Source organism: Mercenaria mercenaria, chromosome 17, assembly GCF_021730395.1.
Source record: "Mercenaria mercenaria strain notata chromosome 17, MADL_Memer_1, whole genome shotgun sequence".
NCBI lineage: Eukaryota > Metazoa > Mollusca > Bivalvia > Venerida > Veneridae > Mercenaria > Mercenaria mercenaria.
Genome location: NC_069377.1, coordinates 11890843 through 11917478, shown reverse-complemented (window position 1 = coordinate 11917478; position 26636 = coordinate 11890843). Strand labels below are relative to the sequence as shown.

General features: G+C 35.3%; 1 protein-coding gene across 1 annotated transcript; it reads right to left on the bottom strand.

The window, feature by feature from the left end:
- Positions 1-853: 853 nt before the first annotated feature.
- LOC123536543 (proton-coupled zinc antiporter SLC30A1-like) lies at positions 854-21971 on the bottom strand. Its single transcript, XM_053528751.1, has 8 exons — positions 21963-21971; positions 19011-19317; positions 17053-17265; positions 16420-16561; positions 14839-14882; positions 14563-14642; positions 13259-13441; positions 854-9862 (listed from the first exon to the last, which is right to left on the bottom strand). The coding sequence occupies exons 1-8, from the start codon at positions 21969-21971 to the stop codon at positions 9686-9688; spliced, it is 1155 nt and encodes a 384-aa protein (XP_053384726.1). The 3' UTR covers positions 854-9685.
- Between the last annotated feature and the right edge of the window lie 4665 nt (positions 21972-26636).

Below are 26636 nucleotides of genomic sequence, written 5' to 3'. Positions count from 1 at the left end.
GGCATAAAAAAACAGATCTGAATTAGGACCACCATCAAAAAAGTACCTGAAAAACTCTTTAGGTAGATGTTTATTCCCATGAGTAACCTTAAAAACAAAACAAAAAATAGTTCTGCCTAATACCTCCCATAGATATGCAAGATTCAAACAACGAATTGTTATAAAAATAGTTCAAACAATGATCCATACATCTGATCACTAACATAAAAATCAACTGAAGGTTACGTACTAAGTTCGCTTGAGTCTCAAGTTTTGATGGTAGAAGAAGACCCTAGGTGCCCCTTTTGGGCAATAATTCAGGTGACTGGGTAGAAATTCAGACCTTCTGAAAATCAGTCCCAAGAAAGAACTCTACACCCAACAAGGTGTTCAATCCACATGGATGGCAAGACTTTAACCATCTGGCCACTAGTTCCTAGTACAACAACAATGATGCTCAAAAACTGAACTCATGGAACATGTTCATTCTTACACATTTAAACATACATTTAATATTATTTGCAGACTCAAATTTATACTGATTTCATTGAATATATGACTTGGAAACAGCTGCAGAAAATTCATTAAACAGTACAATAGAAATCATGAATTAAGAGCGTGTTTCCCCTGATATTATGACAGTACATATTTCAACAGTATCCAAGTTTATTTTTTTCACAACTGTATGTCTAGAGTGTAAAATAAGTTAGATTATTTAATTAAATTATTACAAAACAATCAGCTAACCCCATCTGTAACATTTGCTGAATACTTAAAAGTATATACATAACTCATTAATCATAACAAACGCTAACCTGAACAGATGACATTAACATCACAAAATAGGCCATTGAAAAAATGGATCTTTTCAAAATTGGTTAAAACTTTTTATTGGTGAACATGACCTTGGTTATAAACTAAGTATACTAGCATACATGTACATGCATTTTTAAATCTCTGCAAAGTACAAAAAGACAATGTCTTCAAAAGAATAAAGCCTGTAACATGCTTTTAAAGAGAGGAAAAGTGAATATCCTGTAAAGTTTATTTATTTATTTGGGTTTTACGGAGCACCAAGACAGTATAGGTTATATGGCGCCAAACAGGACTACAAATTTTGATTTCACATCTCATTTACATCGAAATAAAAACATGAGGTATGGAATCAAAATTTGTATACCTGCTGGAATCACTGAGTTACAGCAAAACCCAAGTGTTAAAACCCTATTAGTCCCCTCTTACGATCATGCAAAGGTAAGGCAGTGGTTCCAATTCTTTTCCTACACAGAATATCCTGTAAAGATTTTGTAGATCAACGTGGACCTGACACCATCACTAAGCATGGCCAGACCAGTGTTTGCCGTCCATGGTCTTACATAGTGCAAAAAGCTGGTAATGGAAGAGTAATTTGTAAACACGGATTTCATTGGCTGACTGGTTATACAAAGGATGATTACCAAATTCCTAAACAGCGATCACAGTCTATGGTTGAACAATGGAAGTAGGCCTACAAAACTAGTACAATGCAAAAAAAAAAAAAAACCTCGAAAGTTGTATATTTAAATTTGCTGTTTCTCTACATATATATAAACTTAATACCAACAATAAATTCTGTTTATCTTTAATATGCAAATTAATGAAATACTGTGTTTTCTCATGAAATATAATCCATATCACTTAACACTGCAAATGGTATAGTATTTAAGACTCTAGTTTTCACTTTATGAAATAAAATAGAGGAAAAACTAGTCTCTGAACTTTAGATATCCCCTTGGATAAAAACAACGGTATAGTTTTTGTTTATATCTTAGCTTGTTTTTCATAATCACCATGAAATAATAGAAAAATTATTTTTTTCAAGAATATGAGCTGTCTCATCTCGAAGTGAAACAATTTTCACATTTTGCACTTACAAATACATGTTTTTTACAACTGCAGAAATTCTCTCTTCTCAGTGAGATATATTCAATATTCACAAAAGGCAAGCAAACATTCTTTATACAACTTCAAATCTATACAGTTACAGAACATTACAATACATCTATCTACATATGAGCCACACCATGAGAAAACCAACATAGTGCATTTGCGACCAGCATGGATCCTGACCAGCCTGCGCATCCGTGCAGTCTGGTCAGGATCCATGCTGTTCACTAATGGTTTCTCTAATTGAAATAGGCTTTGAAAGCGAACAGATAATATATTACATTTATAGATCATAAATTAAAAGAACTATTCTAAAATAGTTTCTCTAAAAAAACAGGAGCACATTTTGAAACTGGAATTCAGTATTAAAGCTATATAAATACTTTACAATATAAATATACAAGTAAATTGTAAATATTTAAAAATATAGCAGATAAAATTTCCGCATTATGCTGTGTTATTCCTCAATAGAAGGTCCATAATGCGACCATTCATGACCTGATAAAATCATATTTATGATACGGGAGTTTTTTTTCCTGCCCATCTCAACAGTATTACAAAAGGACTTTTGTTTAAAAACAATACATAACTAACTTTAACAAAAAGTTAACCCTGTGCTGTATTCAAGCTTGCATATTTACAATAGAGTAAATAAACCTTGTGTTGTATTCAAGCTTGCATATTTACAATAGATTAAATTAACATTGTGTTGTATTCAAGCCACATTAAATAAACCTTATGTTGTATTCAATCCTGCATATTAACAATAGATTAAATAAACCTGTTGTTGTATTCAAGCTTGCATATTTACAATAGATTTATTAAGACAAGCAACCACCTTCTCTGCAACTAAAAGAACTGCTGTCACAAATTCCAGACCAATATTCAACTATATCTGTAATATTTAATAGGGTGAGAAAGAAACAGGTCTGAGTGCATACAAATAAGAAAGTTCTTCTCTCCCAACCTGTGATATCTGAATACCAAATGAAATATCTTGTCATGCCACACACAGCCGCAACTCGCAACTGTGCTAAGCACTTCGAAAGAACAGAAACCTAAATTTAAATACTGCAAGAGTTATCTTTGTTTAGAAGTGGTTTTTATTTAAGGATTAAATGGGTATAAACCACAGCGTATACTTCTTACAAATCCATGAATTGCACCATTGATGATTTGCCAAGTGCATTTACTTAAGTTTTAGAAAATCATAGCACAAAATACAAGTATGACTACCATACCATTTTAATTTATAAACTTTTCCCAAGAGCCTTTACAACATAACAGTTATATAACATCCTATATTCTAAAACTGTCATGTACAGTTTTTCAGATCATATTTTTCGAATTTTCTCCTACAGTCCTTCAAACAGTGTATTCTCAACTATATTATGAATTACAGTAGTAAAGAAAAACCCTACAAACTTAAAGACTATGAGATCTAGGCCGATGATTTTACTTGTTTAAATGTAATGTGTAAACATTTGCAGTAAAATTTAGAGATCTAAAATAAAATGAAATCCTTTTTACAAGAATACCTTTAATAAAATATCATAGGTTCTACTGAGATTTTGGCTCGAGCTTGAAGTTGTAAAACTCAGTTTGAAGACCAGTCTAAAATATGCAAATATGCCACTGGTTAATTTCAAAAGTGGGTTCAGAATCAACCAATAAGATGATAAGAGTTCTGAAACTGTTCCAGAACTTAATAACTTTTGAGAACAGGACCTGAAATCTGGCAGAATACCTTTTCTTTTCCTTTTCAGTTAAACATAGTTGGACTTAAAAATGATCTTTAAGGTAAATATAAAACACATGTTTATCAAAAAAACTTACATATAATCTAACAATGCAGTTTGCAGATAATTATAGGATGACTGGCTATTATTACATACAACGAAACATTATACTTTGAAATCATTACTATTAATGGAAGGCTAGCTTTGCTTAATTTTGTGGTTGTGTAGATCAGTGAAAGTAAATCCCAACATATAAAATGCCCATTCAGTTTATCTTAAAAAGTCAAAAATCTATTAAATTCCTATCCCCCTGAAAAAGTCAAAACAAGGAAATTTTAGGCCAAAAATACACTGAATGATTTCATAGTATAGTTTATTTAGACACTTGACTCTGATGATCTTACTAATAACAACTACATAACTTTTGTCTTAATTTTTTAAAAAAAAAAACCCACATAAAACAGAAAATGAACATGAAAAATTTCTCTTGAATAAAATATTGCATTAGTGGGATAAGGGTAAGCAAAAGATAACCACATACCTGAGCAATTAATATGTTCATGACAAAGGAACACACAAAGAAATGGCAAATCACTGGCTAAATACCTTAGATGTCCATGTTAAAATATAGATAGGTTATCCAATTTTTCCACTTTTCGTGTACACTTAACATATGAGAAATTTATGCAAAATTTTATATTGACCAGGCTGAGTAATGATATTACACAACGAGAATAATACTAGATCATGATGGCTTTATACTTATATTTTCTTAAGTACCGTATATTTTTGACTATAAGACGCACTCACTTGTAAGAAGTCGGACATGCAATCTGAGGTTTCATTTTCTTTTAATTTCCTTGTAGTACACGCTTATAAGACGCTCCCCACTCTCTCAACAGAAAATATGACTCCTAATAATGCGTCTTATAAGCGGAAATAAACGGTAGAAATAATATTCTGTATAAAAAGTTTGTGTAGCAATCCTGAGATCTGTCTGAATCTTAAAGCTTACTGAATGATGTTTTTAAACAATTACACCAAAATTTATGCATAAAAAAAACTTCACTAACAAGGTTTAAAATGATTAAGATTTGATTTTAAAATTGTATGACTGCAGTGTACTCAAACAAGGTGCTACATATGTCAAACAAAACACTGATCTTCACTAAAAATTCTATACTGTAAAAGCAGAAATTTTCGCTTTTTTGTTGTTTTTTTTTGTTGGATTTAACGTCGCACCGACACATGATAGGTCATATGGCGACTTTCCAGCTTTAATGGTGGAGGAAGACCCCAGGTGCCCCTCTGTGCATTATTTCATCACGAGCGGGCATCTGGGTAGAACCACCGTAAGCCAGCTGGATGGCTTCCTCACATGAAGAATTCAATGCCCCGATTGAGGCTAGAACCCACATCGATGAGGGGCAAGTGATCTGAAGTCAGCGACCTTAACCACTTGGCCACGGAGGCCCCCGCAAGGGTTTTTAATCTTCGCTATATTCACAAGGTTTCTCACCTCGTTAACATTAATCCTTGCCTTAATATTAACCATTATATCTCATTAAACAAGCCTTCCTCCACATACGAAATGGAACAAACACGGAGAGTTTACTGGTAATAAAAGGTGTTAACATATCCATACAATTAATAGCAATCAATTTTATGGTACTAATATGATTGATTAGAAGACATTAAATAGTTAAACATACCCGGCTATAGGTAACGCTCTACCATGTGTAACCTTTATGGACATCCGACATATTAAATAGCGGAAACAAGGAGGATAACATTTTTTTTTACAATCTCGTGAATAAAAAACTTTACAAACATACTCGATATTTCAAATTTTCACTAAATTTTGACCCAAAGGAAATATGTGCTTTCACAGTATATGAAAATGCCATTGAACACAAACACTACTGTATACAATGTTACAAGCTTACATTAAACAATGCTTACCTGAAATAACAAAAACCATGATCACATGTCAAAAATTTCATCAAAGATATTAAAATTTGTGTGTTGAACATTCAGAAGTATAGGTAGAACAGGATACTTGTGCAGGCCCTGTTAGCTAAGGGTCCAAAAAGGGTCCTTAAATATACCTTGCTCCTTTTCAAGCCAGTACATCTAGGACCAAAAAAAAAAGTTTGAAAACACCACTTCTAACAACACCACTTCCTAGCAATAAAGTTCCCTTCCAGAATAACATTTGTTCTATTTTATGGCATAGAAACTACATTTTTTTATGTTGAAATTTAATAGAAAGACCTGCATATTCTCCAAATAAGCAAGGTTTCAAGAAAAAAAAAATCCTCTTCTTTAAAGGCAGAATCCATCAGATGGCTAGACTGACAGAAAAAACAGACAAAATAAATTGGTCTGTATATTCTACATACTGCCTTCTATCTATGCCTCAGATTTCATGAAAAGTCTTTTGCATTTTCAAAATTATGACAGATCCAATAGTTGTGACTTAGATGGATGAAATGAAATGCAAAATCATGCATGTCTTCCACACTGTCTTCTACCTAAACATCAATTTTCATTATTTTTTTCAGAATCCACTTCTCATCATTTTGTTACTTTCTGTTGCCATAGCAACTGCATTTTTTGCCTTTGCAACAAAATAAAAGCATGTGCATATTATCCACATTGCAATTTCTCCATGAAAACAAATATCTTATGCTTTTTAAGTTATCCCATGATCCCACTTTGTGAGATGGGCTGAAGGATGGACAGACCGGCCTCACTGCAACATCTTTTTTTTACACTGCAACATAGTAGGGGACTAAAAATAATAAGCAGACCATGGCCTATTAAGCCTACCAGTGGCATTAGTCATTTAGAATGTAAGTTTTTTTGCAAATTATTAATAAGCAAGTTTCTAAAAGTGTTAACACAGACCAGACCAGATAAGAACATTCAGTGTAAAGACTTCGTGCAAAATAAATGTATCCCTGAAAAAAAACTATATACATCCATTGCATTTCAGTTTCTGATGAATTAAGTTTACCTTAACCGTTACCCTGCTAAATTGCTAAAATGGACTCATCCATCATACAATTTCGGCTATACCATTTATTATTTGAAAGGGTGTTTACAGAAAATTTACTGATTGAATAGCAAACAGTGTAGACCATGATCAGACTGCATGGATGTGTAGGCTGATCTTGGTCTGCACTGGTCGCAAAGGCAAAACAACTTGTTGCCAGCAGGCTAAAGATTAATATAAAGCATTTTCAAGATCAAAGTGGAGTACAAGAAAAAAAAGCCAACTTCTACCACACAGTAGAAATAATTTGCTTATAGCAAAATTTCCAACATTTTTCCATACAGAATGAACTTTTATCAGACAATTCAGGAGGTCTGAAACCTTTTGGGTTCTCTATCACAGTGCTAGATCAGCTTCACCATGTTTTCATATACATGTATTATGTTGTCATTCAAAAAAACATACATAACACACCTTGTAAGGGTTTTTATCTCAAAAATTAAACAAGAGCACCGCCTTGCGGGTGCTGACGCTCATCTGATTTTTTTTTTGTATAATAGAAATATTGTCCTACCCATGATTTTCTAAGTCTAAATAGGGCCATCATTCTTGCAAAAAGCAGGATAGAGTTATGTTTCTTGATGTACAGTGTCCACTTATGATTGTGAAAAACTGTTGCAAGTTTTAAAGCAATAGCTTTGATAGTTTATGAGAAAAGTTGCCTTAAACATAATACTCAAACAAGAAAATGATTTTCTAAGTCCAAAAGGGGCAATAATTATTGCAAAAAGCAGGATGGAGTTATGTTGCTTGCTGTACAGGGTCAGCTTATGATGGTGAACAAGTGTTGCAAGTTTCAAAGCAATAGCTTTGATAGTTTAAGAGAAATAGTTGACCTAAACATAAAACTTAACCAAGAAATCTGATATTTTCTAAGTCCAAAAGGGGCCATAAATCTTGCAAAAAGCAGGATGGAGTTATGTTTCTTGCTGTACAGGGTCAGTTTATGATGGTGAACAAGTGTTGCAAGTTTCAAAGCAATAGCTTTGATAGTTTAGGATAAAAGCTGACCTAAACATAAAACTTAACCAAGAAAACTGATTTTCTAAGTCCAAAAGGGGCCATAATTCTTGCAAAAAGCAAGATGGAGTTATGTTTCTTGATGTACAGGGTCTGCTTATGATGGTGAACAAGTATTCCAAGTTTCAAAGCAATAGCTTTGATAGTTTAGGAGAAAAGTTGACCTAAACATAAAACTTAACCAAGAAATCTGATATTTTCTAAGTACAAAAGGGGCCATAAATCTTGCAAAAAGCAAGATGGAGTTATGTTTCTTGCTATACAGGGTCAGCTTATGATGGTGAACAAGTCTTCCAAGTTTCAAAGCAATAGCTTTGATAGTTTAGGAGAAAAGCTGACCTAAACATAAAACTTAACCAGGCAACGCCGACGCAGACGCCGACGCCGACAACCGCTCAAGTGATGACAATAACTCATCATTTTTTTTCAAAAAATCAGATGAGCTAAAAATTGTTAAGACTCTTTGGAAAGAGTATCATCTCAACCCTGGAAGACATATCCTACTATTCACAGTTAATGGATTTCTTCTCTAAATTCAACTGACACTATTATGTTGTCACAATTACCCATGTTAAATGTCCGCCAAATGTTCAAACTTGTCATTGTAAAATGTTACAACCATGTAGATGCTACAGAATTATATCAACAAAACTTGATATAAACTTCTTTAATTCAAATGTGCTTTGTGTCCATTATTGAGTATCTCAAGACAATTTCACAGAAAAAACAAAACAACAAAACATTACTGAGTACAAACAAGGATCCACTACCCAGTAATGTAGCACCAGTTCTTTCTTATATAACTGAAACCTATTGGCAATCAAATCATGAAATAAAAGTTACATTAAAAAAACCAATGTACAGAAGGTGAAACGGATAACAAAAACTGACATATTGATAGGCCAAAATTTTAGGCCAGATTTTATCTACAAGTTTGTGTGGAGTGTGGAGTGTGGAGTGGTTTTCTGATACAGAAAACAGATAACATCTAAAAAAAAATCTCCACTAGTTGTTGTCCCCAAACAACAACAATGACCACTTTATCGAGTCAATATTCTAACAGATAAATATCAATGAACAGAAAAAATCTTTACAAGAGCTGTCTCCGTAGGATGACACATGCCCCCGATGGCACTTTGAATGAATAGTTATGGCCGATGTTAGAGTTTAGGACCTTTGACCTACGGAGCTGGGTCTTGCGCGCGACACATTGTCTTACTGTGCCACACATTCATGCATAGTTATTTTAAAATCCATGCATGAATGACAAAGATATGGACCGGACATGCCCATCAATGCACTATCATGAAAAATGATCTTTAACGTCTAAGTGTGACCTTCACCTTTGAGCTACGGACCTGGGTCTTGCGTGCGACACCTCGTCTTACTGTGGTACACATTCATGCCAAGTTATTTGAAAATCCATCCATCGATGACAAAGATATGTACCGGACATGCCCATCAATGCACTATCCTTTAACGTCTAAGTGTGACCTTGACCTTTGAGCTACGGACCTGGGTCTTGCGCACTGCACATCGTCTTACTGTGGTACACATTTATGCCAAGCTATTTGAAAATCCATCCATCGATGACAAAGATATGGACCGGACATGCCCATCAATGCACTATCCTTTAACGTCTAAGTGTGACCTTGACCTTTGAGCTATGGACCTGGGTCTTGCGCACTGCACGTCGTCTTACTGTGGTACACATTCATGCCAAGTTATTTGAAAATCCATCCATCGATGACAAAGATATGGACCGGACACGAAAATTGCGGACAGACTGACAGACCGACAGACTGACAGACGGTTCAAAAACTATATGCCTCCCTTCGGGGGCATAAAAATAGATTTCATTCCATTATTGAAGAAATATCTCATTTTGTTCAGAATGAAACATGCAATATTTATGATCCTCAAATTTGTTCCCATGCTGGTTCTCCTAATACTGTTTTGAAAATCATACTATCTCATTTCCCGACGATGGTTTACCGTTCTGCTGACGTTTTGTGGGAACTGAACCATTTTCTGATTTATTAGGTGAGGATTTCTTTGGTAGTGGGCAACATGTGGCTGGATAACAATTTTTCTCTGGACCACACGCTAAAACACAGCTCGACTGTAAATTGTCCCAGTCCTAAAGAAAGAAATGTTGAAATCAATTGGTAAGACAATAGTAATGAATTTAATACTTAAAAAGTTTGTACATAATTAGTTGCAATATTTGAAAGACATATGAGCCGTGCCATGAGAAAACCAACATAGTGGGTTTCCGACCAGACCAGCCTACGCATCCGCGCAGTCTGGTCAGGATCCATGCTGTTCGCTAATGGTTTCTCTAATAATAATAGTCTTTGAAAGCGAACAGCATGGATCCTGACCAGACTGCGCGGATGCGCAGGCTGGTCTGGATCCATGCTGATTGCAAAGCCACTGTTGGTTTTCCCATGGCACGGCTCATATCCTTAAAGAATAAATACCTTAAAAAGAAGTCCATAGGTCACGGATGCCCCCACATACTGCGCCACCCTATGCCTCCTACATAAATGTGGGAGTAAAATAATCAGCAAAGCCCATCATTCTGCAGAGCTCAGATCTACAGATTTATGGAGTCATGAGTTTGATTCCCTATGTTCTCCGTGATGATTTGATTTAAGACATTGTGTCTGAAATTGTTTGTCCACCTCTGCCTCTAATTCAAGTGGAGAAGTTGGCAGTTACTTGCAGTGAACAGATTAGTACTAGTACAGAAAACAGGGGCACTGGTTAGATTAACTGCCAGCCATTACATAACTGAAATACTGCTGAAAAATGGCACTAAACTCAAAACAAGCCAACAAACAATAATCAGCAAAGCAGAAACATTCAGTTTAACCCTTACGTTACTAAATTTCTATAATGAACTTGTCCATCTTTCAATTTGGACAGTACCATTAACTGTTAAAAGGGGGTGCTTACCAAAAAAATACTGACTGCAGGGTTAGACACTAACTTATTTGAACAAGGTTCCCAAAGGAATCTCTACTTTTTAAATCTGGGGGTCCTCCTCAGGCTTTGGGATCCCTCATAATATAATATATAAAAACAATTACAACAGGTGTCGTATGAGAAGTTAAGGTCGTGACCCCAGTGGGATTCGAACCCGCAACCTCTGTATTGAGTGGCTGAATTGAGTGGCTGACACCTTAACTCCTACAGAAGAATGTATCCAAACTGATATCAATTTACCTGTTTGCCAATGTCAAGACAAGGTCTCGACTTTGGAGACACTTGTATCTTATAGATATAATCATGGTCAAGTCTATTGTGACAACCACTAAAAATTGTAATATCAAAAAAAAAAAATCTTGAAATTCTTGACTTCTCTTCATATATTTTAAAATATAAAATCTTAATATTACCTGGCATTTATATTTCCGATGATACAAAATTTATTGTAGTTTCTCTTTGAGGTTTGAAGATATAAAGTGTTAAAGTAAGGGAATTATATTTTTAGGCATAAAATTCTGTTTTGGATTACTTTCACATTGAAATTCATATACAATTTCATTTTGATGTTTGAAAGTTTGATTTATAGTTAATAGACTTATCTTCCGAATCGGAATCGGTAAGTATTTATATATATAAAAAAAAACAACCATCAAACTGAATAACACTTCAAAAATAACGGATCGTAAAATTTCTGAAAGTGCAAAAAGATCGCTGAGATCGAGACTCGTAACCAACTACAGTATTCTTGTGCATAAAAATTAAAATATTTTTAGATAATATTAAGTAATATTTTGATGATCAAACGTCGGTACATCACGGGTGACTTCCGCTGCAATTAACTCTTGGGGTGTCATAAAATATTTGGAAGCCGCGGTCCTTCTGTTTTGATTAACACTTCCGGTTATATAAGGCAAAGAGTTATAAAAATAAATATATTTTATACTTCTTTGTGTAAGGCCATAAGTTCCAAGCCATCGTAAACACAAATTGTTGTTCAGTGGAAATCTGCATGTATCACGCGTGACCTTCATGACCTAACACATTTAAAAATAATTAGATGTTAAATGGTTGTTATTTTTAGAACGAGGAAAGTCCCGCGAACCGGCCAGTTGCAAGCAGTTTTCTCAGTAATTTTCCATGACGTAGCGTCGTGCACATGTAGGAAAAAACCCCGGTGTCTTTCTTTGAAAAGTACCAGATATATTTAAATAGTAACCACATGATCTTGTACGTAAATAATGATGACGAAATCCCATTATTTTGAGTTAGTAAACATCCGGAATTTGTTTCTTTAGGAAAAGAACGAAAATAGAGCGATTGATTATGAGACACAGGATAGAACGATTCTGTTCAAATGGCCGTTAATCGGTATTATACGTTTCTATCGGGTAACCGATAGACACGGGTCAATACGTTTCTGTTTGGTAATCGATAGATACGGTGATAAACGTATCGATGTTGGAAAGGGTTTTATCATTGACCAAAAAAATAGGTATCCAACCGGAATCCCAGCTTTTAGAAGTTGGTGTTCCTCCTCAAAATTTGGGATCCTCGGGCCCCCGGGACACCGTTAGTGTCGAACCCTGGACTGAATGGCAAACAGTGCAGATCTTGATCAGACTGCATGGATGTGCAGGCTGATCATGATCTACATTGGTCCCAACAGCAGAATCAATATATGAAACAAGAGCTGTCACTAATGGTGACAAATGCCCCCGCAGCACCTTGACCTTTGACCTGGTGACCTTGACCTTTGACCTGGTGACCCCAAAGTCAGTAGGGGTGGTGTACTCAATAAGTACTATCAGCATGTGAAGTTTGAAGGTCCTGGGTGAAGTGGTTCGCGAGTAAAGTGCCTTCATGCAGAAAGTTAACGTTGGCCCCTGTGACCTTGACCTTTGACCTGGTGACCCCAAAGTCAGTATGAGTGGTATACTCAATATGTACTATCAGCATGTGAAGTTCGAAGGTCCTGGGTGCAGTGGTTCACGAATAAAGTGCCTTCATGCAAAAAGTTAACCTTGGCCCCTGTGACCTTGACCTTTGACCTGGTGACCCCGAAGTCAGTAGGGGTGGTGTACTCAATAAGTATTATCAGTATGTGAAGTCTGAAGGTCCTGGGTGCAGTGGTTCGCGAGTAGAGCCTTCATGCAAAAAGTTAACGTTGGCCCGTATGACCTTGACCTTTGACCTGATGACCCCAAAGTCAGTAGGGGTGGTGTACTCAATAAGTACTATCAGGATGTGAAGTTTGAAGGTCCTGGGTGCAGTGGTTCGCGAGTAAAGTGCCTTCAGGAAAGAAGTTAACGTTGGCCCCTGTGACCTTGACCTTTGACCTGGTGACCCCATAGTCAGTAGGGGTGGTGTATTCTATAAGTACTATCAGCATGTGAAGTTTGAAGGTCCTGGGTGCAGTGGTTCGCGAGTGAAGTGCCTTCATGCAAAAAGTTAACATTGTGACGAACGAACTAACGAACAGTTGAAAACTAATATGCCTCCCTTTGGGGGCATAAATATAAGGAATTTTCCAACAGAATGTTACCTCTGAGAATTCCGGCTGTATGGTAGTGGAATGTATGCCTTCGTTATGAAAGAGATCTTTTATTTTCCCTGCTAATGTCATGTATTCATGTGGATTGTGACATCGAATATGTGCTGAGGCTATGACTCTATTTCCTGCTAACTGCCACACGTGGAACTCATGCACAGCTTCTATTCCATCCATCTGTTTACAAAGGAAAACGAAGAAAATGTTAAGTTACATAACTATGACCTTGAAATAGCTGTGAAAAAAAATCTAGTGCAATACGGCTGATTTGCAAACTTAATGCTAAATGTAAATCTGTCTTATAAATACAAAAACCTGTTCATTAGAATACTTCAACAACAAAATAATTTCATGTTTTATGTAGTCAGATATAGTGACATAAATATGCCAAAACAAAATGCTATAGCAAAATCCATTAGGAACACAACCAAGTTTTGAACCAACCGAAGTTACATATTGGATTCAGCTTGACAGTCAGAGGTCATCTGAGGTAGACTAATAAGAGCTAACGAAAAGTACAACATCTCTCATGCCCGCTAGCATTGGCTTAAGCAGAATAAAACTAAAACAAAACCAGAAACATCATTCAGCCTAAGTATGAACATCATGAAACGAAACTGTAATATACAAACAAGAGCTGTCAGTTGACAGCGCGCTCGACTATTCTCAGTGCTTGATAGTATAATATAAGCTATGAGTAAAACTTTAACATTACAATAAGCATATTCTAAGTCGGAAAGGGGCCATAATTCAGTCAAAATGCTTGATAGAGTTGCCTCCTCCTTTTTACAGACTGGGGTCATGATGGTAAACAAGTATGCAAAATATCAAAGCAATATGGACTTTGAAAATATTTGGGGTTGTATGCAAACTTTATTTGTGTGACGCTAACGCTCACGCCGATGCCGGGGCGGGTAGGATAGCTCCCCTATTCTTTGAATAGTCGAGCTAAAAATGAATGTTATGTCCAGCAGTCTTCTTTTTTCTTGGGAGGGGAAAATGTCTTGGAGGTCAAATCCTTGAACACCGCTCTTTAAATGCAGATGTGCAAAGCCTGACTTTTAAAGCACAAATTTAACTTAATGCCTGGCTTTATTCAACGTGTGCATTTTTCTACAAGGTAAATGCACGCATGAGCACCAGAAATTCTTTTTAATCCTACAATAAAATCTGTATGCTGGGTTTCCATTTTCCAAACATTAGTGACTTTCAACTCTTATTGTCCTCTACTTTGAAATCAAACATTCAAAAAATCTTTAAAAATAGTCAGATATAAAACATGCTGTATAAATACTTACCTTCATCATTTTTTCTTTAATATCTGTAACCTGTATATGTGTTGGCACTGTTTGCAGTAAAATTAGAGCTGCTTCCTTTACTGAAATACAAAATTATTTCATATACTTGCAACTATATATCTTTATTTAGAAAGTCCTTGATTTAAACAATTTACATTTTAATTCTGGATATGGAATGGATTTTACAGGAATATTTAATACTACCAAGCAGAAAATCTATTTCCCAGAATAAGAGCATGTAGATTTCCTCCCCTGAAATAATACTGCAATACTTACATAGTGGAATTGTTGTTGAAAGAATTATGCACACCATGACAATACTGAAAGTAGAAAGAAACACGTCATAAAAAATATACAAATACAGGTCCCGAATGAGCTAGCAACATGTACTTCCAAAAATGCTAATACCACTGTAGTATGAACTTAATGAACTGTCACATACAAAGTCCAATTTACGGCTGGTCAAATGATATATACATCAATCTTGAAACTGGAGTTCAAATATCGATCGTGTATTTAGCAGACCTGGGGTAATCTAACACAGTAATAGTAATCAGCAATTCTCAATTATATTTTTTCAGCAATTCATATTTGTCTTTTGAAAGCTTCAAATACTTATGTGTAATATCTTTGTCATCATCTAACAAATGCTACAAACTACTTAATATGACAAGGGATCATTCTCATTTATTATTGTTATTTAAGAATAAACGGACATGGGCCATTCATAACTAGAGCTATCACTAAAGGTGATGAATGTACCCCCCACATGCACTGACACAGTACACTGCAATTTGACGCACACAAGATTGCATAATTATGTGGACTGTATGTATATAGACTGTATGTATACAGTATAGTAACAAATAACAAAGTCCAATAACTATGCAGAATATTTATCTAAAAGAATGTAACATGCACAACTCGGGTTGGTACTGATCACTTGTGTGAAGTTTCATTAAATTGTGTGCAAGGGTTTGGTAGATTAGGCACGCACAAGACTGCATATGCAGACTGTAGGTACATAGTATGTTAACAAGAAACAAAGTCCCATAACTCTGCAATTTTTGTCGCTGAAAGAACCTAACATGCCCCATGCACAACTACTGTTGTTACTGATCACTTGTGTGAAGTTTCATTAAATTGTGTCAAGGGGATGAGGAGAGATGGTGCGCACAAGATTGTGTCTAAGTATATAGTATAGTAACAAAAAAACAAAGTCCCATAACTCTGCAAATTTTTTTTCTAAAAGAACCTAACATGCCCCATGCACAACTACTGTTGGTACTGATCACTTGTGTGAAGTTTCATTAAATTCTGTCAAGGGGATAAGGAGAGATGATGCGCACAAGACTGCGTCTACGGACAGACAGACAACCTGAAACCAGTATACCCCCCCTTACAACTTTGTTGTCGGGGGGTACAAAAACACTCATCCCTTCGATATTTTTTCAAACTTTACTTAACCATAGAGTCAATTAACCACATTTAACAGTTGGACTGCTATACTGTTTACTCAACAGGGTATTGAAAACAGGCTGCTCAAATTGACAGGTACACAATATTATAGTGCATGACAATAGTATGTGTGACACTGGGACCTCAAAATTGTTGTGTTTTTTTTCTGAAACTGAAAATGTATGAATGTAAAGTTTTTTGGTTTTTTTTTACTAATTACGCGAAATTTCATGCCAGCAAAATCAAATGACTTCTCAGAATTTAGACTTGTATACAACCAAAAAAACATTGTGGCTGACTTCTTTGGCTCATCCAATATGTTTCTTCCAATGGATCCAAGTCTATATATATATCAGCAATTTCAAACAACCCAATAATATTGATATACTTGCTACAAACCTCATTCCAGGGTCTACATAGTACACCCAATCTTTGTCCACAAACCAAATGACCAGAGCACTGATCACAACAATGACTGAGCCCAGGGCATCACCCAAAACATGTAGGAACACTGCTCTCATATTCAGCTGTGCACTTGATGCTGAAAAAAATAAACAGCAAGTTGGGGCTCGTTGCTAAAAATATACAGCTTGTGATGCTAAAAAGAACATTACTTTATGACTTTAAAGTGATTGAAAGTCATGTTAGAATGTGAGAGGTCAACAATATTAAGACATTTAAAAGAAGACAAGGGAGACTTCTTGACAAGTAAACACTGATGGAAATGTTCAAATGTGTTCTTACATACAAATATACATATAAACATTAATTGATATATCTAAGAAAATGATTGCTGGTATTAAGTGATATGTTATGCAGGATTGCTTAATAGTAATTTATCTGCTCCTATGCTATTTTCTACAAACTGAAAGCTAAAACTCAATTACGCAAACCCCTTATGTCAAATTCAAACCTATCATGATTATGGGAGACTGAGATACAGAAATAAGCTAAAAATAAGTCTAAAGTATCAATTCAGACAAAGTTATTGGAATTTCAACTGGATTTCAGAAGCTTGATCAGCCAACTTACAGACTTTATTTTCATCAAACTGGATGGTAACTTCTTCTAAATCAGTTTCAGAACTGCTAGAATTTCGCTCTTCATTTTCCTCTCCACTTCCAGCTTTCCTTTCAACCAATGAATCACTTTCTTTTTGAGTTTCTGCAGCAGCAGCATTACCTCCATGACTGTGACCATGTCCGTGACTATGGCCGTGACCACCACCCCCTCCATGACTGTGACCTTCAAAATAAAGAAAAACATGAATACAAACTTTATCCATATTATACATATCTGTTAAGGATTTTCTACATCTTAAGTCAATATTGAACAAGAGCACCGCCTTGCGGGTGCTGACGCTCATCTGATTTTTTTTGTATAATAGAAATATTGTCCTACCCATGATTTTCTAAGTCTAAAAAGGGCCATCACTCTTGCAAAAAGAAGGATAGAGTTATGTTTCTTGATGTACAGTGTCCACTTATGATGGTGAAAAACTGTTGCAAGTTTTAAAGCAATAGCTTTGATAGTTTATGAGAAAAGTTGACTTAAACATAATATTCAACCAAGAAAATGATTTTTCTAAGTCCAAAAGGGGCAATAATTATTGCAAAAAGCAGGATGGAGTTATGTTGCTTGCTGTACAGGGTCAGCTTATGATGGTGAACAAGAGTTGCAAGTTTTAAAGCAATAGCTTTAATAGTTTAAGAGAAAAAGTTGACCTAAACATAAAACTTAACCAAGAAATCTGATATTTTCTAAGTCCAAAAGGGGCCATAAATCTTGCAAAAAGCAGGATGGAGTTATGTTTCTTGCTGTACAGGGTCAGCTTATGATGGTGAACAAGTGTTGCAAGTTTTAAAGGAATAGCTTTGATAGTTTAGGATAAAAGCTGACCTAAACATAAAACTTAACCAAGAAAACTGATTTTCTAAGTCCAAAAGGGGCAATAACTCTTGCAAAAAGCAAGATGTAGTTATGTTTCTTGATGTACAGGGTCTGCTTATGATGGTGAACAAGTATTCCAAGTTTCAAAGCAAAAGCTTTGATAGTTTAGGAGAAAAGTTGACCTAAACATAAAACTTAACCAAGAAATCTGGTATTTTCTAAGTACAAAAGGGGCCATAAATCTTGCAAAAAGCAAGATGGAGTTATGTTTCTTGCTATACAGGGTCAGCTTATGATGGTGAACAAGTATTCCAAGTTTCAAAGCAATAGCTTTGATAGTTTAGGAGAAAAGCTGACCTAAACATAAAACTTAACCAGGCAACGCCGACGCCGACGCAGACGCCGACAACCGCTCAAGTGATGACAATAACTCATCATTTTTTTTCAAAAAATCAGATGAGCTAAAAATGGACCATTTAGTGTAAGATGACCATTGGCTATCTTCAAAGAATGACTGAAATCACGTGCATTGCGCAAGTCACATGCAAAATCCCAAATGTAAATATTGGAACGAAGTTTAATTCTTTGAGATTTTTAGATTTCTTTTACATTTAAATAATCCTGTATGATTTGGCTTTTAATTTCTGACTCAGTGTCCGAAAATTCACAGTTTTTAGCTTTTTGTCGTAATCTAGTCACATATTGGTCAATCGTTTCACCGTGCAACTGTTTAATATTCCTGAATTCGAAAATTTCAAACTGAGTATTATGTTAGACAGCATATATTTCTCATATGCCCCACCCACTTAACTCAATTGGGAAAGCCCGGATCTATATCTTGTGGGGTTGTGAGTTTGATCCCCGGGCGAGACGTATATTCTCCATGACAATTTGATGTGGGGAAGTTGGCAGTTACTTGCAGAGAACAGGTTTGTACCCGTAACGAGTACAGGAAAACTGATTAGGTTAACTGCCTGCCATACTGGTAAGTAAAATACAGTTGAAAATTTCTCTCTCTTACCTTTGAGGCAACATTATACCATTGACAATAAAGTGTCAAGTGAATACCAATCTTCCGACAACTTAATTTCAAATCTTACCATGATTGTGAAACAATGCTAATCCAAGGAAATTAATCAGAAGACCAACGCCACCAACAATGAGGAGAAGCTTGGGGTTTTCTATTTTTTCTATTTCTACAAGTCTCTTCAGGGCCTCAACAAGGATGGAGAAACATAATGCTATGAGGAAAACTGAGTTAACGAGCGCTCCCACAACTTCTGCTCGTGCCCAACCAAATGTATTTTTCTGAGATCGCCATTTTGATATCTGAAACAGAAATGTTAATTTCGATGAGTTGATAGTACAGCTTCTTCGCTTACTTGAGTCTGCTTTAGTTGTGAGATACTAACTTGCTGTCGATCAAAATGGAAGCAAGACTTATGGAACTTATAAGAAGGTATGTATGAAGTTTCATTTATTAGTAGTTGTGATGAGTAATAACTGAGAAATGAGCTTGTTGGAAACTGTTAATATAAAACATGACAGAGATGCTGATGGTGATGCAATGTTTAAGCTCTGGTCACTTTTACTACGGTGAGCTAAAAAAGCATTAACCAATATCATGCTGGACATCCATGCAGTCTGATCAAGATCTGCATTGATCGACATTCAGTCAGTATCTTTTTGGTAGACACCCCTTTAACAGTTAATGGTACTGTCGAAATTGAAAGATGGACAAGTTCTTTATAGAACTTTAGCAGGGTAAGGGTTAACAACTAGAAAAACTGACAAAAGTTATCTTACACAGTAGGTGAGGTATTATTTTATTTTTCATAAGTTAACATCTTCACCAGCATTTTCTTAATTTGTGTGCTTATCTAAATAGACTATCAACACTGTGTATCTTTTTTACTACAGTATAAATTAACAGTATATCACACCCTGGTACCGGCGCTCCCAAGTACAGGTGGCACTCACACATACAGCGCTCAATAAGCGATTTTGGAGGAGCAGTGGTGTAGGTATTTCTTATTGTATCTCCGGTAATTCAAAAAATTTTGTAAAATGAAAGATATCTGCGCCCTGGTGAATAATTGATGACTATGTTCTGTGAGTGTCACAACATTTCATCTTGAAATAAACAAACTACGGCGAGTTAAACGTAAACGTTTGACTCAAAAATGTCAAATGTCAAAAAAACACGTAAAATACTCAGTAAATACTCCAAATGTATTCATTTTTGATACAGTATCGTATAGTCATGTCTTCCTACAATAACCAGTTCAAATTTCAAGACTTAATTTGTTATATTTAAAGAATGACTCGTGTTTAAAGATGGTATGGGGTTTCAAAACGGCACTCACATGGCACAGGTGTTAATTTTTTTGGCGCTCAACAAGTACAGCAAGAGAAAAGTCTTCAGAAATGTAGACCTTGTTGTTGTTTACTCTCAGTGTTGTGTCTGTATGATCATAAATCTTTATACCGTTAAAAAAATGACTCTAGAAGTTGACCTTTTTATGTTAAAACTTACGGCGACAATATTTTAACATTATTTTTTATGAAAAAGCTTGATGAAAACTGATAAATGCTGAAATTTGATATGTCCCAGGATTTCGTTGAAAAATGAAAAACGTGCTTCAAAACATTCTCAGTGGGATCAGTGGACGGTAAGGTTTGCAAGAAGATGTGTGTGTGCTTGCGTGCGTTTGTGTGTGCGCATGCGTTTGGTTAAACGCCGTTACTAAACAATATTTCAGGTCAGTCTCAACGTTTTTGAGTACCAGTATAATGTTATGAGCATCCGTATGAAATATATATATATATATATATATATATATATATAGAGCCAGATCGATACTTTTTGTTGGGGTGTGGAATAAATGTTTGATTATAGAGTTAGTAAAACTCATTTATAACGGACTGACAAGTTTTCTATTCTTTTCTTTATTTTAATTTTAACAACTTACCATACGCCTACATTGAATGTATAATAAATGTTGAACTTCTTACTTGTATTATTAGATTTAAGATTCAGTAAACACTCATAACAGAGAAATGGAAGATTTTTACGGTGGCTGATTTATACCTTTTCATCAATTCGCCACGCGACCCCGTCGAACGAAAACACGAGAATTAAAAAAAGTTACAAGCGGAGTGTTTAGCGAGCAAAAATTTTATAACATGTGCGGAGCGAAAACACGATTATGGGGATGGGGGGGGGGGGGGGTGCTGGCGTTGAGTGAGATTCAAGATGTAAAGCGGCTGGGTGCCCACCAATGTTATGCCTTTCAAACCTCGACTCCTTGCTCGGAGCCCGCTGATCAGCCAGTTTTTGCTTGACACCCCCCAACGATTTACATATTAAATCTTAAACTTTTGGTCTGCGATTCTCCATAGAGAAAATACTAGGAATAAGAAAGGGCGGGAGCGTGGATTGAAAACATGATAATTAGTGGGGGCGCTGAGCGAAATGTCGACATTTACGTTATAAATCGGCGCCCAAAATTAGCGGAAAGACGGAATGGCATATATCAGCCATTAAAGAATTTTGTTAAAATGTCTGTTAGGTTCAAAAGACGCTCATATTTTAATATCTTATTAATTCACGGAATTTATCAATTAATGAGTTCTTGTTTGGCTCTCTCATGTATTGATGTGAGTCATTCCGATTTAATAGCAGACATGAGACGTGATGACTAGTTCCATTAACTACTGTTTAATCCAACATCAGACTGTTCTTGGTGGTGTTATCTCTACCACACATAACTAACCAGTCCGATTCATCTCTTTTCCGTTGTAGTTGCCTTAGAGCTGAAGACCTTTCTCTAGCTGTACTTGGTGAGCGTCCAAAAAATACACACCTGTGCCATGTGAGTGCCGTTTTGAAACCCCTTACCATCTTTAAACACGAGTAATTCTTTAAATATAACAAATTAAGTCTTGGAATTGGAACTGGTTATTGTTGGAAGATATGACTATACGATACTGTATCAAAAATGAATACATTTGGTGTATTTACTGAGTATTTTACGTGTTTTTTTTTTTACATTTGACATTTTTGAGTCAAACATTTACGTTTAACTTGCCGTAGTTTGTTTATTTCAAGATGAAATGTTGTGACACTCACAGAACATAGTCATCAATTATTCACCAGGGCGCAGATATCTTTCATTTTACAAAATTTTTTGAATTACCGGAGATACAATAAGAAATACTTACACCACTGCTCCTCCAAAATCGCTTATCGAGCGCTGTATGTGTGAGTGCCAACTTTACTTGGGAGCGCCGGTACCAGGGTGTGTATATGACTAATTGAGTTTATAATATTGGCATTGAATTCAATGGATTTGAAATTTTATGACAATTTTAGTGACACTTAAATTTATGGATTTCAGAATTAAATTTCACAAAAGCAAAATTTTTTAAAATTAAGCTTCACAAATATGATTAATTTCCCAAAATTTATGCCCTTCCCTCTTATGTTGATTTAAATAATGACAATCAGAACGTACACAATAATACACTTTATAAATATACATACAATAAATAAAAGTATTATAGCTTAAGGGAAAACTAAATTTAATCAATCGTGCATTTAGAGCGTGGCAGAATTAAGACCAAGACTGAGTGTATCTTGACAAAACATTACATTTATGAAGTCTGCGTCAACACATTTTTGTACAGTTTTGGCATCATGATTAGCAGACTCGGTAACATTACATTGGTAAAAAGTAAGAATTTGCTTTCAAATAATTGGAAATACATGAAATAAGAAAGAAATTTGTTTGTTATCTTCATCTTTCACTCCTTAAGTTAACAAGTTCTGCATTTTTACATGTTGCTTAATGTAGCGTATCTGGGGTTCATTCAATGGAACATAATTCAATCTTGTACTTGAAAGCATACAAAATCTTCTACATGTATGTTTAAACAAGAGCTGCTTTTGAGAAAAGCGCATGTCTCCAAAAACTGCCTAATAATCTGAATAGTTATGTATCTGAGTCAACCATGCACCAACGACTTAAGAGTGCGGAACGGGCATCAACCATGCACCAATGACTTAGAATGCGAATACTGGCATCTGTGTACAGAGCGATTTTTGGTAATTCAAAGGCCATAGAATTCTGAAGTGCCTGGGCCGCTTTGGCAAGCTATCAAAGTTGGCTTGGGACTTATTGGAAAACACATTTTGTTCAAGTTTGGTGAAAATCAGATGGAACTTTTCGACTTAGAGCGCAGAAAAGATTTGTGACAGACGGACGACACAGGGCCCAGAGACGGGAAAAATCAATATTCCCCCCCAAAAGGGGGGGGCTTAATAAAAAAAAAGATTTGTCTTACCTAACTAAAGCAAACCCAAAACAATTAATGCCCCCTCTGTAACATGTGGAAGGGAATCTGCGACCTTGCTATAGAATTGTGATATACCCCGATTATTCCACGGGGAAGAACGATGATGTCACCGATTGTCACAGCGCCCGTTTTACCCTGTATTTCCCCTCTTTTTCAAATTAATATGTATGTGACGATCTGAAACAAACATTATAACAAAATATATTATTGTTACATGTAATTGAATGTAATTTACTAAGTCAATAATAACAAAAATATCTGCAAAATACATAGTTATGTCAGTGACTGAGTAGTTTCTTACACATAGAATACAGAGTTAGCTTACACTGTCTAACTTGCCTGAGAGACCACTTGCATTAACCCTTACCCTGCTAAATTTCTATAATGAACTTGTCCATCTTTCTATTTGGACAGTACCATTATATGTTCACAAAGGCAGAATCAATCGTGTATGGTAAGGGTTAAGAGATCATTTTTTTAGTTCCCTTTTGTGTTGTTTAAGAATCACCACTTTTGGCCCTCCATTAGGTGGTTATGTATTTTAATGCAAGGTATATAGATTTTACATGCACATTTTTTTCCATTCAAGCAAGGACACAAAAAAATTAAATTAGGACTTGCTTTTTAAGAACAGTTTGCCATCATGCACATAGATCAAGATATCTCTAATATAAACAGGTGGAGAGGGCAGATTCTTTTAATTAAGTACCCACTGAGGTGTTAACAATAAAAAGCCTGATAACTGTTGTTTAAACTATCTTCCAAAAAAATTTTGAAGATAAAAAAAAATTCTTTTTTCAGGTTTCTATTCCCCCATCCACTTAAACCTAGGGCAGAGTTAAATCTTAGGGGAACATTTCCCCGGAAATTTTATAATTTCAAAACAAAATTTCACTTTTAAAAAAAAAAATCCCCCAAATTTTCTTTTTTTCCCCCCCTCCCAAAATTTTTCCAAAAATGCTAAAAAAAAAACACACCAAAAAAAGCTTTAAAAAACAATGTCTTACATGACTCCTAAAATTTAAATGAAAGCTTTTAAAATTGGAGTTCTTTTTTTAACAATGTTTACTGGCGGGGCAGTAGCCGGCTTGTTTGTAAAAAAATAAAAACTGTAAAAATTTAATTTCTAAGTTATAAACAAAACACTTATTGAAAATGGCTTGCCTGTAGATCATAAGTCAAAACTAATGGCCCTCGGTGCTTCAGACTTGATCATCAAACATTACAATCAAATTGTTTATGAACACACTGTCACAATGTGACCTATGACTTTACACTGTTTTTATTAAATTTTCTGTACAGGTAATTGATCAGTGCCCCCAAAATGTACCGTACCCACCATAAAAATTATATGAAGTTTTAGCACACAAAACACAATCCTTAAAAAAAATTTTTAGCATAAATCTGCAAATTTTTCCAGCAATTAGTTATGAAAAGTTACTAACAGTTCGACAAATATCCAGGGGCGTATAATGTTTTTGTTAAGTGTAGCCCCAGTGGACCGAACCCAGCTAGAACTATTTTTTGACATTTGCTTTACACTATTCTGTGACTAAAAGAAAAACATAAAAACACAAGTTTTTATAGAACTTTTTTTTTTTTTCATAAGCTATTGAGTTTTTTTTTTGACTATTATTAAACTTAAGCTGTTTTTTTCGAGAAAGAAAATGGAAATAAAACATCACAGCTCGGAAGATTAAACAAGAGCTGTCAGTTGACAGCGTGCTCGACTTTTCTCAATGCTTGATAGTATACCGGTAATATAAACTATGAGTAAAACTTTAACATTACAATAAGCATATTCTAAGTCGAAAAGGGGCCATAATTCAGTCAAAATGCTTGATACAGTTGCCTCCTCCTTTTTACAGACTGGGGTCATGATGGTAAACAAGTAATGCAAAATATGAAAGCAATATCTCAATGGACTTTGAAAATATTTGGGGTGGTACACAAACTTAACATTACAATAAGCATATTCTCAGTCGAAAAGGGGTCATAATTCAGTCAAAATGCTTGATAGAGTTGCCTCCTCCTTTTTACAGACTGGGGTCATGATGGTAAACAAGTATGCAAAATATGAAAGCAATAATTATCTCAATGGACTTTGAAAATATTTGGGGTGGTACGCAAACTTTATCATTTGTGTGACGCTAACGCTAACGCCGGGCTGAGTAGGATAGCTCCCCTATTCTTCGAATAGTCAAGCTAAAAATGTGTATATCCCTATTAATATACCAGTACACAATTCGACAAGTTTCATATCTGCTGATAGAGCAAATACCTGAATATTATACTATATTTTTCAAAAAATTCACATTAAGTTTGGTCCATGTTTCAGAGAAGAAAGTTCGAACATCACTAAATCATAGAAAGAGAGAATTGTTTTAAATGAAAATTAAACAGCATATAAAACATTTATATTATTCTACAAAACAATTGTCAATTTACTCATATATGTATTGAATTTCGGAAAGGGACTGCATGAAAGGGCCACACCTCTGGACAGTTCAACGCCTTTAAAATCTCACCATTTTTAAAAAGCTGTTACATGTCTTCGTTTTGATGCATTTGAAACGATGTATGAGTGCTTTAACTCGACATAACAAAATGTCAAAATTGAAAGATGAGCAAGTTTATATTGTAGAAACTTAACAATAGTAAGAGTTAAAGCTTCAAAAGGTTCGAATAAAAATTTTAAGAAATCATGATCATTAATATTCTACAGTTGAATATAGAAACAAGAGGGCCATGAAGGCCCTGTATCGCCCCACCTGACCTATTGACCTAAAGTTTCTCAAGATCAAACTTCTGACCAAGTTTCATTAAGATATGGTCATAAATGTGCCTCTAAAGTGTTTACTGTTTTTCCCTTTGATTTGACAAGGGTGACCTAGTTTTTGCCCCACATGACCCAGATTTTAAACTTGACCTAAAGATCACCAAGATTAACTTCTGATTAAGTTTCAAGAAGATACAGTCATAAAGGGTGGCCTTAGAGTGTTAACAAGCTTTTCCTTTGTTTTGACCTAGTGACCTAGTTTTTTAACACACCTGACCCAGATTTAAACTTGACCTATAGATCACCCAAGATTAACATTCTGACCAAGTTTCATTAAGGATTGGTCTTTAAATTGGGGCCCTTTCTAAAGTGTTAACTAGCTATTCCTTTTATTGACCACCGTGACCTGTTTTTGACCCGCCCATGACCAGATTCGAACTTGACCTAAAGACCATCAAGTTAACATTCGGGACTAAGTTTCATGAAGATACAGTCATAAATGTGGCCTCTAGAGTGTTAACAGCTTTCCTTTGATTGACCTGTGACCTGTTTTTGACTCCATCTGACCCAGATTTAAACTTGACCTAAA

Coding starts and splice junctions, on each gene's coding strand:
- LOC123536543 (XM_053528751.1), bottom strand. Junction 17,266..19,010: donor AGCATTGTTTCACAATCATG/GTAAGATTTGAA, acceptor TTTATTTTGAAG/GTCACAGTCATGGAGGGGGT. Junction 14,643..14,838: donor TTCAACAACAATTCCACTAT/GTAAGTATTGCA, acceptor TTTGTATTTCAG/TAAAGGAAGCAGCTCTAATT.